At 39.3% G+C, this 16,465-nt stretch overlaps 1 protein-coding gene across 2 annotated transcripts; it reads right to left on the bottom strand.

Annotated features, from left to right (window-relative positions):
• Positions 1-3,505: 3,505 nt before the first annotated feature.
• Positions 3,506-13,191, bottom strand: LOC135079614 (nose resistant to fluoxetine protein 6-like). 2 transcript variants are annotated; one of them, XM_063974240.1, is made up of 14 exons: positions 12,968-13,191; positions 10,805-10,944; positions 10,213-10,395; positions 9,896-10,040; positions 9,379-9,487; positions 8,476-8,560; positions 8,102-8,268; positions 7,944-8,022; positions 7,593-7,696; positions 6,800-6,973; positions 6,288-6,438; positions 5,687-5,876; positions 4,820-4,962; positions 3,506-4,287 (listed from the first exon to the last, which is right to left on the bottom strand). In XM_063974240.1, the coding sequence occupies exons 1-14, from the start codon at positions 13,041-13,043 to the stop codon at positions 4,132-4,134; spliced, it is 1,902 nt and encodes a 633-aa protein (XP_063830310.1). In that variant the 5' UTR covers positions 13,044-13,191; the 3' UTR covers positions 3,506-4,131. The 2 variants fall into 2 exon arrangements, with proteins under 2 accessions (XP_063830310.1, XP_063830311.1); XM_063974241.1 differs by lacking the exon at positions 12,968-13,191 and adding an exon at positions 11,185-11,398.
• Between the last annotated feature and the right edge of the window lie 3,274 nt (positions 13,192-16,465).

Below are 16,465 nucleotides of genomic sequence, written 5' to 3'. Positions count from 1 at the left end.
GTTGGGTCGGGCTGTTGATCAGTATGGAGATGTATGAAAGTGCGACCGTTACACCGATTTCGTATCGGCCGATTCTTCATACAAATAAGAATCGGGCCCAACTAACAGTCAACTAAGAGTAGGCGCACACCGTTGATTTTTCGTCGGCCGATAGTTTAGTCGGGCAGTTGATCAGTATGGGCATGTATGGGAGTGCGCACACTACGCCGATTCGATTTGGCCGATTCTTCATACAAATTAAAATCGGGCACAAATATCGGCCAACTAAAAATCAACGGTGTGCGCCTACTCTTAGTATGAAGCTATGCATCATATTAGATAAATAATGATGCTATAAAAATAAAAAATATCTTGATAGGTACACTACTTAAGTAGTTCTAGTTTTTATTTCTTTGTAGGTACTTATTTTTAATTATTTAAATCAAAATAACAATTTTCTTTTCAAACGAAAGTTGCAAGCAAAACGGCACTCACCTCACCACCATGATAAATTATTAAATCTGTGAATGGATTTTTAAAAAAAGAAACTCCGACTTGAATTTGGAGTTCTTGGCGGGGGGTGAAGTGACGTTAAAATAGCAGTTTTTTTTGTTATAATTTGTAAAAATTGTGTTGATCTTTATGTAAAATGTTTAATAAATCGTGGATTATTAACAATTTCAGTGTTCGTGAAGTGCACAAGTGTAAGCAAATGAAACAAATCAGTGTAAAGTTACTTCAAAATGAACGGTAACTTACTTCAATAGAAAAGTCCCGGAGAAATGCCGAAGCGAGCGACGCGGGCAAAGTACGTGACATCTGCCATGGAGAAAAGGTATGAACTTCGTAGATACTTTAGCTCAGTGTTTTTCAACCTTTTTCATGACACGACCCCCCTAGTATGAAAAATTTTTGGCGACCCCCCGACCGTTCGCTTTTTTTTTTCATGAATTTTATAATGTTGCAAAGATGTTTGTAGGGACCGAATACTTTAATCCATACAACATTTGCATAATTAGATTTCGGATTTATCTGTCTTTAAAAGATTTTTTTTTACTGAAGTAGTTTTTACGACCTCTCGCGACCCCCCTATAGAGGCTTCGCGACCCCCCAGGGGGTCGCGACCCACAGGTTGAAAAACACTGCAGTTTAGCTAACTATTGACTCTTGCATGGGTAGTATTTAGAATTCATAAACTTTTGACAAAATATTGTAATTGGATGGGGGAATGATATTATGCACGGCACGCGGCGGCGAATATTTTTGAAACGTTCTAAATTCAAATTCGCGCACACGTTCACTCCTTTTGGTTTCGTTTATCAAACGTATACTATTTTTTTTTTTGTGATAATGATTTCTGCAATCAGTCGCCAGACTATAATCAGATATGTTGAGTGTCATTTTATTGTTAAAGAGCAGCTGGCCTATGCCTAAGCTGTCTTCTTAAATTACGTGGTTTCTTTTTAGCCTTTTAACGTATACTATTTGCACACTATTTGCTATTTGTTAAAGGTATGTGCATTTAATAAAGTAACCCCCTAGACACCCTAAAGTTACACACGCGTTGAACAGTAGGTAGATTTAAAGCGTTTTCGTGGACAAATTTTTTTGTGTCCAATTTATATTTCCGTGATTTACCTTCTCTTGAAAGGTAACTTAAAAACATACATAGGCCAGTAGAATTAAACACAAAAATGAATTAAATCGGAAATAATTCCTACTAAAGATTTTAGTGCTTTAATGGCTTCATTAGTTGCCCATAAAGACTCTCCTAGGTTTTCGACTTCGACGTAGTTGTGCTTAGAGCGCTTTTTCGGTTTTCCGGTTATACCGCGTAAAGGACTTACCCTATCGAAAAGTGGTCTTCCTGACGGTTGAAGGGCACTTAATCCTGCATTAAATAAGACCAAATTCATATGTTTTGGACAAACCGTTCTCGTGCAAATGTTCGGCAAAGTAGACAATATGTGTATAATTAATGCCCCTCTCCGCGTCCAATGGCTCGTTAGTCGTTACCCGCAAGCTTCCAAGTCTTGAAAAGGAGCGCCTCAACCAGTGTAACCCTATCAAGGCTTACAAGCTGGATGCGCCTATCCTTGTGCGTCCCAGCCGTTCCTTAACTGCGGTTGCTGCACCTCTTCCTGGCACTCACCTGAACGACTCTGTGTTACCTACTGTGGCTGCCCCTCTTCCTTGTATCCTTCTGCACGACTACGTTGCCTAGCCGTATGTCTGGTCTAAGGTTCGACGCCAAAAATCAACAACAACAAGTTCATATTAAAACGCTGAAGAGTTTTTTGTTTGTTTGTTTGAACGCGCTAATCTCAAGAATTACTAGTTTGATTAAAATAATTATTTTTTTGTTGAATAGTTCATAAATTGAGGAAGGCTATAGGATATAAACAATCACTCTACGACTAATAGAGGCGAAGCAGTAAAGAAAAATGATGCAAGCACGAAAAATAGTATTTAAACTATTTTCACGCGTACGAAGTTGATTTTGTGGCGTCGAACCTTGGACCAGGCATATGGCTAAGCAATGCAATCGTACAGGAGGGTACAAGGAAGAGGGGCAGCCACATTAGGTAACACAAAGTCGTTCAGGAGAGTGCTAGGAAGAGGTGCAGCAACCGCAGTTAAGGAACGGCTGGGACGAACAAGGATAAGCGAATCCAACTCGTGAGCCTACACAGGGACAGGGATACGCTGGTTAAGGCGACCCTTTACAAGGCCTGGGAGCCTACGGGGGACGAGCTATTGGACGTGGAGAGGGTCATTAATTATACACATATTTTCTACTTTGCCGAACATTTCCACGAGAACGGTTTGTCCAAAACATTATGAATTTGGCCTTATTTAATGCAGGATTAAATGCCCTTTAACCGTCAGGAAGACCACTTTTCGATAGGGCAAGTCCTTTACGCGGTATAACCGGAAAACCTAAAATGCGCCCCTTTCGGGGGCCCCCACCACTTAAGCACAACTCCGTCGAAGTCGAAAACCTAGGAGAGTCTTAATGGGCAACCAATGAAGCCATTAAAGCAATAAAATCTTTTGTAGGAATTATTTCCGATTTAAAATCTAATTCTACTGGCCTAACACGTATACTAAAGATATTTGTTTACTTTTTTTTTTTTATTTATTTATTATTCATTATTGATCAATTACATATTTGATCCAAATAGCGTCCTAAATCCTCTTTAGGTTTGTCTAGACACTTACTTCCAAGTTTAAAAGTCGCAGCTTCGCACTCACTTTTTAAAAATAAACGTCTCATTAATTATTTTGTAATGAACAGACGATGCGGCAAACAAGCTATACAGGGTGGAATTTTGTAATGCAATTCAGTTCTATTTATTTTCCTAAATTAAGGAATGTTTCCTTTGAGTAAAATTTTCTACCTACAGTATTAAGAGTATGTACCTACCTACTTTCCCTGCAGGTGGCATTACAAAATTCCACCCTGTATACTGCTGTGGAATGCAGTTGTAATGATAAGTGATATTTTCTCTACATAAACATATGTAATAGATGGAATTTATCAAATCGAAATTGGTGTTCAATAAATATTGCCTGACCTCGGTCACTACTTCGCGTATGCTGGTGCGTTGATGTCTTTTGTACTAGGCGTATGCTACTCTGCTACATTACGTTGTATATTTAAGTTCAAAGCTGTTTAAAAGTACTTATGCAGTCAGTATTTTACGAATTAGTATCTAACATAATATCATAACTGTAAGTAAGTTGCTTTCATTAAAACAACCATAAATAAACATGCTTAAAATTTTATTTAGTGATGTGATACTAAGAGGCTTTTATCGCTGTTTTATACAAGTCTCTGTCCTCTCCATGACATCTCCTATTCTGTCCGGTTTGTACGCTCTTGAGTGATATGTTGCTGATAGAAGAGAGGAATGAAAGTCTGATATGAACTGATATAACTGTATTGATAGACTGATACTTATGCTAAATGATAGAATGATAGTGAGAACGCGCACGGTATGAACGATGACCGAACATGAACTGATGAAATTATAAATTATGAACTGATGAGTAAAAATGCTGATGTGACGCGAACTTATGAAACAATGTAAAATGCTGACGCGCAATTTGGTACGTGCTACTGGCTCGTACATATTCCATTGTTGGTATTTATTCGGCTTTGTTGTCTTTCGCGGGCGCTTGCGCAGGCGCCGACTGGTCTACGAACGCCATCTTGACGAGGTGGTTCACGGGCGCCTCGACGCACAAGTGTGCCACCACTGAGAATATCACGATCAGCCCCATGTAGCCGAAGTATTCCTGGAACTGAAAATAAATTAAATCGTATTTGTTCTTCTCATTTTTTTTGTAAAAGGAAGAGTAAAACGTCTAATATAGATTCGAGCAGAAGACAATCTACATACAAAGTGCGCTCGGGCAACGCTCACGGACACGATATCGCCAATAATCGCAAACCATTCTAAACTAGTGCGAGCACGTATGCTACCCGCTTGACACGCCTCTGTATACAGAGGCTATGCAAAATGAAGTATACAGTACCTACAAGTGATTGTCTTTTGTAACTATCTAGTTGTCGTAGAGCTGATGGCCGCTGGGGCAGGAAAGATCTTGAGTGGCGACCACGAGCCGGAAGACGTAGCGACTAGCGTGGGCAGGCCTCCCACTAGATGGACCGACGATCTGATGAAAGTCGCGGGAAGTGCCTGGATGCGAGCGGCGCAGGATCGGTCTTCGTGGAAATGCTTGGGGGAAGCCTTTGTCCAGCAGTGGACGTCTTTCGGCTGAAACGAACAAACGATCTTTTTGTGTTGAAGATCAGCTAAACACTGGCACTTACAACGTGCACGTAGGACATGTGGACCAAGGTGGCGCGCGAGCCGACGGCGTAGCGGATCACGAGCATGTGGAAGGTGTAGATGCTGAACGACAGCTTGGCCAGGGGCACGAACCCGCGCCACTCCAGCACGCCGCGGTATAACGCTGCAACAAGCATACAACCATGACAACTAAGTACGGTCTACATTGTAGACTTACTTAGTCCATAACTTACTTTTGCAGACTATATTATGCTAAGTAACTCATGGAAGGCGTGGCTGTTTAAAAAAAGAAAGAAAGAAAGAAAAACATTTATTTGGTTCCAACTTAAAATATAACACACAGAATCAGATAACAAAAAACAGATACAAGTTAGAACCAAATAGGGATGTTGCCTGGGTCAAAAAGCAAGAGTTTTAATTAGTCCTTCAGTTAACTTATCAAAAGATACTCTACACGTATTTTTCACTTTTTCAAACTAATGAAAATTTAAAGAGATAAAGCGCGCCAAAGTTCATAAGAAGAGGCCTGTGACGTCAATGCTTGCATAAAAGTGCCGCACGTTGTGACGTCGTGCGGAACTTCAACGCACCATAACTATGTAATTATTTGTTAGATTGTCAAATAAAAATATATGTGTCCAATATTTTTGGATATTAAACATGACGGACTAAAAAAATTTTTTTAGGAAACTAGCCTATAATACAAGAAGAGTACTTGTGATTTGCAATGAAGCGCGGCGAGCTTCATTATTAAGGCCTTGGGGCTTAAAGAATTCAAGAAAACTGACATCAGTAGCGAACAGAGACATCTTTGACTTTATCAGCGTTTGCCTGAACCAACTGATACTTTGTGTTGTGTGTCTAGAGCTGTGTCCAGCCGTGCTCACTTTCGACTTTGTTGACGGCGCCGGCGATGATGAGCGCGACGATGAGCCCGAACAGCGGCTTGATGACGGGCGTGAACAGCGCCCGCAGCGGCAGCGAGCGCGGCGGCCCCGGCTGGTAGAAGCAGTACCCGCCGGATTGCAGCACCAGCACCATCAACGGAAACAACAACCAATAGGCGTAGCGGTACTTCTGCAACAATGTCTTCTGTCAGTTAATATTCCCGAAACGTGACATGGTGACAAGATATGAAATATGGTACTTCGAAGGCCCCAATCTCCTTGAAAAACTGATTGTTTAAAGCTTATTCTATATTTTAATTACAATGGAACGCGAAAGTTTAAGCTTTTTCTATTTGTCGTCTTTTATTAGGACACATCAGAACCTCTATTTCAGATTCTCTGTATAGCTGGCAAACGTGTTAGCTATATCATAGCAAGATTCTAGCAAGCTCAAGCTGTCTTAACTACCACGGAAAAAGAAATCTGGTTGACGCCGAATGCGTAGTAACCCGTAGCATACAACTTCTAGAAGTTTCAAAGCAAGATTCTAGCAAGCTGAAGCTGAATGTTATCACCACCATAGAAGAAAGGTAGACAATACCGAGTGGTCCCGCGTCGTGACCTTCCTCTTCTGCCAGTCGTAGATGAAGAAGCCGAGGGTCATGCCGATGATGAACACGGGCATGTTGCTGTATGTCCGCTTGTACAGGTAGTGGAACGTCTCGTCATTCTTGTAGTACTCCATAATTGTTCTGTGGAAAATGTACGCAATATAATAGCTATACCTGAAAAGAGCTGAAAAACGAAGAGGTCACCCGTGTGCGAGCAAATTAGGGAAATTATGCACAATAAGGCAACTCTCCGCCACTGCACAAGTTTTGAAGAAGTCAGAAGATTACGAATGAATACGACATAGTTTTGCACGAAAATCATAAGCGATCAGCTACTATTTTATACCAATCCGTAGTGTAGAGATATTACAGAGGTCCTAAAGTGTGCCCTATTGACCTTAAGTGAATTTGTGAGTAAATATCATCAATTGCGAAGAACGAGATCTACTCGCCTACCCGTGATTACAGGGAGCACAATAAAATGATAACTGATAAGACTAACTCTGGCTTGGCGATCAAAGTGCCATCCAGGTCTCTTGTGATGACGTTGTAAGCCGGCCACACCAGGCCCACCACGTATAGCAATGCCAGCATCACGCGCCGCCACGCCACGCTCGGCGCCAGGTAAAGCACCGTCAAGCCTATCATGTGCAGGTGGAAGTCGCTGGCTGACGACCTGGGGACGTTACAGTTTATAGACGACAAAAAACAAATGCTACGAAAGGTTAAAAACAAAGAAAAATTAATTACGCTGCCAGACTAGCCAAAATAAAAAGTAACATACGTACAGAAATATTTATCTAAGTACCTACTAGCGGCCGCCCGCGACTTCGTACGCGTGGATCCCGTTTTACCCCCTTCATCTGTCTTACGCGGTTTAGATTTTTACATACAAATATTTTTTCCCGCTAACTCCCATCCCGTGGGAATTTTGCAATATCCTGTTGTAACTAAGCTTTAAGTTTACTAAGGTACCTGCATGCCAAATTTCAAGCGTCTAACTTATGCGGTTTAGATTTTTCATACAAAAGGATTTTCCCGCTAATTCCCGTTCCCGTGGGAATTTCGGGAATTCCTTTCTTAGTGCACCTCTACGGTACCTAAGCTACGTCCCTTCCAAATTTCAAGTGCCTACGTTTAGCCGTTTAGGCTGTGCCTTGATATGTCAGTTAGTCAGTTTCTCCTTTTATATATTTAGATTAGATTCCGTAGATAGAGATACCTTTAAGCTTCACACGTGAAGAAAAGAAACTATTGAATAATAGTAAAAATAAAAGTACTGTAAAAGTAAATACCAAGCCTGCAAATTGCAAGTGGAGACGTCGACGAGATTGTTGATAAACAGCGCGTTGTAAATCCAGTATTTGCGGCAGTATTCCACTTCTTCTCCTGTCTGTTCCTAAAAAACCAGTATGTCATTGTTTTGTTTATGGACAGATTTTGAACATCGGTCCATTTATTTCACTACTGAATTCCACCAAAGTCCTTGTGAAAATATTCCTTTTTTTATGTTTAATGTAGTTCCTTTTGTGTGTTAATGTATTTTTTTTCTCGTTCAAAGAAACGCATAAAAAGTTGCATAAATTGTATTTTTTTCTTTGGAAAATTAAACAAAAAATCGTCGATAGTTAGTGATGGACACTTACATGCCAAAGTGGTCCATAAGCTGAGAATCGCAGCCAAGTAGCTGACAGTACCAGTGAGAGGAGGATCATCGGGGCCAGTCTGTAATGAGTAAATAAATATTATTTTAGGCAAATACCACATGACGTTATTATAATTGCCTCCTTCCTTATGTCCTTACCTCGTCCATCTCAAAAATATCGACTTCATATATTTTCTCCAAGTAAACGGCTGCTTCTCAGTTGATATTTGCATGTTGTAGACCAGCAGCAAACCTGACATCAAGAAAAATGACTGCGTTGTCGTGTTCGCGTTATAAATCAAATAGTTGTCCTTCCCCTCGTACCCCTGAAATTGTTGAGAGACCCTATTAGATTTTTCCAGAAGACTGCCATGCTCAAGTGCCATGCCATGAACTTTCGTCATACTAAAAATTGACGACATTGTGTATGCAAAGTCGAATTTTTTTATATTCTTTTGAATTATTTATGTAAATATTTATTTACGTTCAAGATAATCTATAAAAAACCATTTGGTAGACAAGTAACTACATACCTTTTCTATGAAGTCGGGGTTTTCAAGAGCAATGTGTGCTGGCATGGGCACGTGGACGAATACGATTATGAGGCAGGTCAAGAATCTGAGGACAAGGGTTGAATATTATTAGTGGATTAGAGAGTTTATACTTAGCAGGCCGAGTATTTAGTTTTTTGGTTGGAAATATGACTCTACAGTCTACACATAATGCGAACAGCTAGAGACTGGAATTCGTTGCCTGCTGTTGTCTTTCCCGTACACTTACAGGGCAGATACATTGTACCATCCTAGACAGCATCTCACTTAACATCAGGCAGGTGCGATTGCGGTCAAATACTTGCCTTGTTCTGCATTAAAACTCATTAAAACTCATTTATTTCTGTAAATAGGCTTAAAAAAAGCACTTTTACACGTCCCAGTATTAACCCTACCACTGCTTCAGGACAATAAATGGGCCAGTGCTGAGAAGAAGCAGCGCAAGAAACTCAGTCACTATTGTCAGCCTCTTTTTCAAAGGTTTACATGCTTTAAAATGTACAAAGTTATAAATATTTATGCGAGCTAGGCAGTAACGTATCCCAAACATTTTTATCTTTTAAATAATCATCGACTTTATAGTAGCCCTTTTTCATTAAGGTACTTTTAATATGTGCTTTGAATTTATGAATGGGTAGTTCTACAACAGTTTGTGGTAATTTATTAAAGAATTTAATACATTTTCCCATAAATGAATTACCAATCTTATGCAATCTGAAATTTGGAACGGCAAGTTTATTTTTGTTTCTTGTATTAAAGAGTAAAAAAGTAATCTTTTGTGGTTTTAAGAAGTAGCTTAGGATTCTACCGACTGTGCTTATTACCTACCTATCACATGGTTGACATGGTCTAAAATAGCTAAACACTTGAATGTTTGGAACCTGCCTTATCCCATTGAGTGACTGCAGCTCCATTGCGCGAGGATCTGGTGACGGCGGCTGCATCAGCTGCTTCCAGTTTCTCTTCCACGAGAATGACAGCAGGAATCTGTTTGCTGTAATATACTAGAATGATTATGCGCCATACGTGATGGACTTTAAAGGAATTTATAGAATTATTATTTGGGTACTTATTAATGAACGAGAAGGGTTATCAGACATAAAAACTTATAAAACTCATTTTAATTTTGCAAGCTTTTAAAAAGCACCTTTACACGTCCTACCACTGCTTCGGGATCGGGACTACAAAGTAAAGACTAAGACCATGTTGTAAAAACTAAAAGGCTACCTACCTACTGCGACACTAGCTATGCTTAGTGCAGAAGCCGTTAGATTTAATGGCAATAAAAATTTTAATTAATGGCCCAGTGCTGAGAAGAAGCAGGGCAAATAACTCAGTCACTCACATCTTAGTACCGCCGCACATCTAAATCGTTATTCTAAACTTACTCAATTGGTTGTACCTGGCTTAGTCTCGTCTCTGGTATAGTCATATACACTCCCTGCAACATTCAAGGCAAGGACAGCAAATATGAGCGCCGCAACGGCCCAGTCCACCCAGTCGACTGAGTATTTACTCTTCGTCTCATCTTCGAAGTAGCAGTTTATCTGTGTCGGAAAACTCAATTTTAGTGGAATTTTCTTGATTCGGATCCCAACAAAATTATGGCTTTTTAGTAAATAGAAGACCCTAGCCTATACTAGTCCGAAGACATATAATAGCAGCAGCAATCTGCTTGTAATGTTTAGAAGTAGCTGACTCTTAGCTCTGAGAAAATACCTTTGTGACTTTCGTCTTTAGACCGCACTCTTGGGCCAGTGTGTGGTTGAGGCAGGCCTCGGCGGCTGCCCGCAGTTCAGGCTCGCTGTCCCCGGAGTAGAACTGTCGGCAGGAGCGCGTCATGCACAGCCCGCGGCGCAGCCGTGTGTAGTTGTGGTGCGCGGTCGTGTATGCTGAGTAGCCCTGATATAAAAACCACAATACAATAGTCGTCTTAAGTCAGGTTCGTCAACCCGTGGCGGCGCACCAGGGTTCAGGTCGCCATTAGCTGATGACCCAAGGGGATCCACCATATTCCTCTTGAAACGCGGTAGCCTGAGACGGAGCGGACGAATGTCCAAGTTAGACAGTAACTCGCAACTCCGTTTCATTGGGCTCCGGGTTTTAGTTTAGCGGGTAGGCCCCGCTTTTTTGACGGGGAGAATCTAGCATAATCCATTGGTTGTCCTCATCAGCCATTACGCCAAGGATTTCCCGACGTAAAAGAAGAGAGTACGTAGGACACGTCAAAGTAAGATACTTTGACGTGTCCTACCGAAATCAGATAAATAAAGAGTGGCCAAGCTGGTAATCGCCTGGAAGGTGTACAGACCCTCATCATATCCAGAAGTTCGCTCGGGCCGTCGGAGACGACGTCGGCGTGCGCGAAGCAGTACACCCCATTCGGCTGGTTCAGGCAGTGCTGGTAGCGGTCCAGGTCGGTCTTCAGCGGCATTCGTGCATAATCTTCCTCTGGAAATCCATCAACATTGTGATCAAATCAAACGGCAATGCTCATGGGTAATTGTACAAGAACGGCAATCGTTGAAAATAAGGGCATGCTCATGCGCCAATTTCAAGATGGTAGTTGATAGTATTAATCATGAGTTAGATAGTGACATGGCATGTCAGGGGCACAGCCCCCCCCCCCCTGAAAAAGAAGCCTAGATAAATGGTTAAGCTGCTGCTAACTAATTGCTAACATCTACATACTTGTTTTTTATTCCCCACGAGAAAGCTGTTGCTGACTGCATCTCACATAATTGTAAGAGATGATCAGGTACAATAAAATTTACCATGTTTTTCAACAATATAGGTACGTAGGTATTATTCAAGGATCAGTAAGGTAACACACGCAAGTGTTGGCGTTGACGCAAGCGTAAAAGAAAGAACCTAAAAAACCTTTACCTATTCATCATCTTAGTTTTCGTACAAGGTCTTTTACAGCGTAAACAATAACTTTAAAGATTTTCTTCTGACACAATCATGGTGCCCTAACAATATTTGTGTTAGGTATTTGAAAGCCCAGTACTTAAATTTAAACTTAAAGACAAACGCATTTAGTTTTTTTATAAACAATTAACAGGTAACTACCATAAATAATATACTATAACCATGCTTCTCAATCTGGACTGTTACTTAGCTTTATTATTAGTTTTTTTTAAAGAGATAACTTGGCATTGTCATTCTCACTAAAATGTCTCTGGGGTGGTGGCGTAGTGAGGCGGGTCGTTACATTCCCTCTAATATGGTCGAGTGAAGCGATGGCTGGTTCACTCGTCATGTCTGTGAACAGGCGCTGCTTTCGGGGACTGGTCAATCCAAGTTATTCAAATTTATGTATGCGAGTCATTTCTACTAGTACCTTAATATGTAAGTCTAGATATTAGCACGTCACTACCTTGTTTAATATACCACGCAATCTTGTATACCCATTCTTATGATACACCATACAAGAATGCATGGTAAATTCAGTGAACTGCTCCTGAATCGAATGTACCTACTACTACTATTTCTATTTATTTATATTAACCGGCAGACAGTGGTGACTGAGTTTGTTGCGGCGCTTCTTCTCAGCACTTGCCAAATGTTGGTCTCGAAGCGCTGGTAGGGTAAAAAGATTATGAGACATGTAGAGGCTCCTTAAGAGCATATGACGATTTGTAAGAACTATTTATTAGTCTAAACAAATAAAGAAATTTTGACTTTGACTTTGACTTTGAAATGTGCCTTGAAAAACGGCCTCACTTGTGGCCCACCTCTGGGATCGTTCGTTCGTTCGTTTCAGCCGAAAGACGTCCACTGCTGGACAAAGGCCTCCCCCAAGGACTTCCACAAAGACCGGTCCTGCGCCGCTTGCATCCAGGTACTTCCCGCGACCTTCACCAGATCGTCGGTCCACCTAGTGGGAGGCCTGCCCACGCTACGTCTTCCAGCTCGTGGTCGCCACTCAAGAACTTTCCTGCCCCAGCGGCCATCAGCTCTTCGAGCTATGTGCCCCGCCCACTGCCACTTGATTTTAGCGATTCTGCGGGCTATGTCAGTCACTCTGGTTCTCCTACGGATCTCCTCATTTCTGATTCGATCACGCAGGGAAACTCCGAGCATAGCACGCTCCATCGCTCTTTGGGTGACCTTGAGCCTTCTTATGAGGATTCTCTGGGATCAATTAGACCTATTTTTGTGGTTATAAAACCAAATAGGTGATCTCACGTGTCCTCTTTAACAGAGGGATAGCGAATAATCCCAACTAAACAGTTTTTAGGCCATAAAAGTTGGCTGTCGCTTTAAGAAGAGACTGGATCCTTATAAAGACACATTTTTGGGGTGAAATCCTTTCCTTTAATGAAATGAAGTTTAGAATTTATTAGGCTTTAAAAATGGGTACCAATATTGGTGGGAAATAGGGATGCATACGTTTGAAAGTGCTTATCGCGGGAGGTGCGATTTATTTGACGCCGAGTGTATTACTTTTATGAACTTTGACAATACTTACTGCTTAGATTGTAGATCACCTCTGTCGATACCGACTGATGGAACAGAACCAGTAAACTGAACAGTATTAGTTCCATGGCTAAAAGTAACAATTCACAATTAAATAACTTTAAAATAATGAACTTAATTTGGCTAATTTTATTTACAACATTGTTATTAAGTAACTATCGCTGGTGGTAGCGTGCTATTGAATGTAATTATGAAAAGGTTGATCACTTGTCGCCTCTTATGTGTTTACTTCAACAATGCAAGGTGCTTCTTGAGTAGGTATTATTTTTGAATTTAAAAAAATATAGTGCATACCGATTGGTACTTTGCCACACAGGGTTCTGTACATTACTCTCTTACATAGTTACTTAAATCGCTATCGCTTTTGTTAACTACTCAGGTAATCCCTTTTGATTTTTAATTCGCCTACTGCTGGACAAAGCGCTCGCGCACGGGTGACTTTTGTCGTCAACCCAGTCTATGGAAATGTACATACTAAAGGTTTTTTTTTACTGACTGTACCTTATACCTACAAACTTGTTTTGGTATTTGTTTAAAAGTGGTATCCGTTCGGAATAGAAAATAATAAAGATTTAACGGCAATTCTCAGATGAGCTAGTTTTTGCGTGTCCGGGCTGTTAAATCGTTAAAAATGACAAATTAGAGACATGCAAGTATTTTTATATGTTACTTAACAACCCTATCCAGTTGTGCATTAAATCATAGGCCTTTATTTTAAGTATTTGTGTCTAAATTAATTTCATGAAACCCTGTTCTCTAATTACCGTGATGCGTCCGCACACCGACTTAATGTTAAAAGTTGGCTGTAATTTTTATGTCGTAAAGATTTGGTTTACTCCATTCAACATTTTTAAGAGTATAAAAGATTGTCTTATCCATAGCAAAATATCTATTCAATAGAACCATTCTGTAAATAATTAGAATTAAAAAACTGCTTGTCCGAGCGAAAATCCTAATTCCCGTGACGTTTTTTGTTTTTGGGCACACAAGCCTAAATAATAATATTTGACACATCATTTACGCGCGCGGCGCGAGCCCTTAGTTCTATGACCTGTAAGCAAGTAGACTTCTATTGCGTTGGCGTACCGTCGATGAATTGCGTAAGAGTATAATTACCATATCTTTGGTTTTCAATTTTTCTATTTACCATGTCCTTATTTTTAAACTAGACTTTTGAAGGAAGATCCACGTTGTTGATTTAAATAGAATCAATACTTTGGCCTCCATACGTTGTAGTAAGACAGTATTTGCATACCCTAGAGATTTTGTAAATTTTGAAGAAAAACTATCGTTTTCTAATTTCCATGTACTAATTACCATATATTTATAATCACCGTTGTATGAAGTTATTACCTACAAATTGCACTCACGATTGAATAAGTATGATTATAAAATACCTAGACTTTCGCATAACAACTTTACGGACTTTTCTTCCAATCTGACATCAAAATTTTGAAAAGCTTTCGTTATAGTTACCTCGAAATAGATTCGATTTCATGACGAATGTTCAGCTTCAGTTGCTGCATGGTTGTTGGATTTTAGAGTATATTTTAACCCCTAAGGTAACCCCCACAAAAAGAAGTTAGCTGGAGTGAAATCGGGGCTTCCTGATGGCCAGGAGATGTCCCCTGCGTGAAACATGTCTCGTACCAGATATTTATTTTTACTATTAAATAATTGATATTAACATGTTAAATCATTAATTAATTCTAATATAATACCATTAAAATCTATCCATGTTAACTTTGCCCTAAGAAGATTAGATTGTCCAACAGTAACACTTACCTGGCGTGATCACATTAAGAACAAAAGGGAACAAATGAACAAACAATGGGCCTTTTCAAGACGAGAGTGTTTAGGCACTTTGTACCATCCTAGACTGCATCCTACCTGCTTTGTTATGCATGCATAGAAAAAAAACTTCGTGATATGCAATGGATACTGGGCAGAAGAATCTTGGAGAACAAACTAAATACAAATGCATCCTAAGACCCATGTAGACATATGGCATCGACCGGTTTACAAAGTCCACTGAAGTGATACCAAACGTCAAAGAGGGTGTAGAAAATTCCTGTAAAGCTTACAAACAAAGACTAGACCGTCATGAAATATACAGTGTGAGTCACGTTAAAGTGTACATATGAAAATAGATGAAACTAGACCTATTTTTATCGACAAAAAAGAGGTCAAAAAATTTTTGAGTTTTTTTTTTAATTTTTTATAGAATTTTTTTTCTTCAAATTACTTATTGTAAAGAAAACGTAATAACTTTTAAACTAAGCGGTATATCCTGATAAAATAAAAACAGTAATAATGCTAAATAACAGGCGATACTAAAAAAATACATAGAATACACAAAAAATGCCAACAAATAATAAAAAATGATACTTTTTGAAAAAAATCTGCTTAAAAATTCGTGTTTTTTTGGTTATTTTATAAATTTCTCCAAAAAATGCCCCTATAACCGGTGGTTTTTATTACTTTGTATTATTTTCTATCGTATTATCTTTGTAAAACCAAAAATCGCATGTCTCTATCCCTATCACAACATTTGCTATGATCGTTTGAACAAAGGCCTGCAACAACATTATTCTCCGCTACAGGTAGAGACAATTTTAATTTTAACTAAAATGTTTAATTTACCTCGAAATCTTTTGTTTTTATTTGAAATCTAACTTGTCTTTATCAAAATTACAAATCTAGAGCCATTTTCAGTTTTGTTGTTAACGAAGCGTTGAATGGCGCGCCCGGAGAGGCTTAGTTCAAACGATCATTGCAAACGTTGTGATAGGGATAGAGACATGCAATTTTTCGTTTTACGAAGGTAATATGATAGAGAATAATACAAAGTAATAAAAACTACCTGTTATAGGGGCATTTTTTGGAGAAATTTATCAAATAACCAAAAAAACACGAATTTTTAAGCGGATTTTTTTCAAAAAGTATAATTTTTTATTATTTGTTGGCCTTTTTTGTGTATTTTCTGTATTTTTTTAGTATTGCCTGTTATTTAACATTGTTACTGTTTTTATTGTATCAAGATATACCGCTTAGTTTAAAAGTTATTATGTTTTCTTTACAATAAGTAATTGAAAGAAAAAAAATTCTATAAAAAATTAAAAAAAAATCTCAAAAATTTTTTGACCTCTTTTTTGTCGATAAAAATAGGTCTAGTCATGGACCTATAAAAAAAGTCGGACGGATTCTCATCAACAAAATACTGTGACATTAGGATACACCAGCTTGCCTGTACGTACAGGCCGGCACGCACACATTCACACCCTGTTACACCACTTCGAGTGAAAACTTCACACAGTTGACACATTTAAGCAGCGAAAAAACAACACGAATACGACATGTCTTGTGTGATGAAATTGTGTAAAAACCGTTCTGTTCGAACAAACAAAAATTAAGGAATCACATTTCACAGGCAAAATAATAATCCAATCACTTATTTCCCGACATTAAAATATTGAAATTAATTGAAATC

The sequence above is a fragment of the Ostrinia nubilalis genome, chromosome 17 (genome assembly GCF_963855985.1).
Source record: "Ostrinia nubilalis chromosome 17, ilOstNubi1.1, whole genome shotgun sequence".
Classification (NCBI taxonomy): domain Eukaryota; kingdom Metazoa; phylum Arthropoda; class Insecta; order Lepidoptera; family Crambidae; genus Ostrinia; species Ostrinia nubilalis.
The sequence above is the reverse complement of the archived record's forward strand: the minus strand, read 5'-3'. Positions and strand labels throughout refer to the sequence as shown.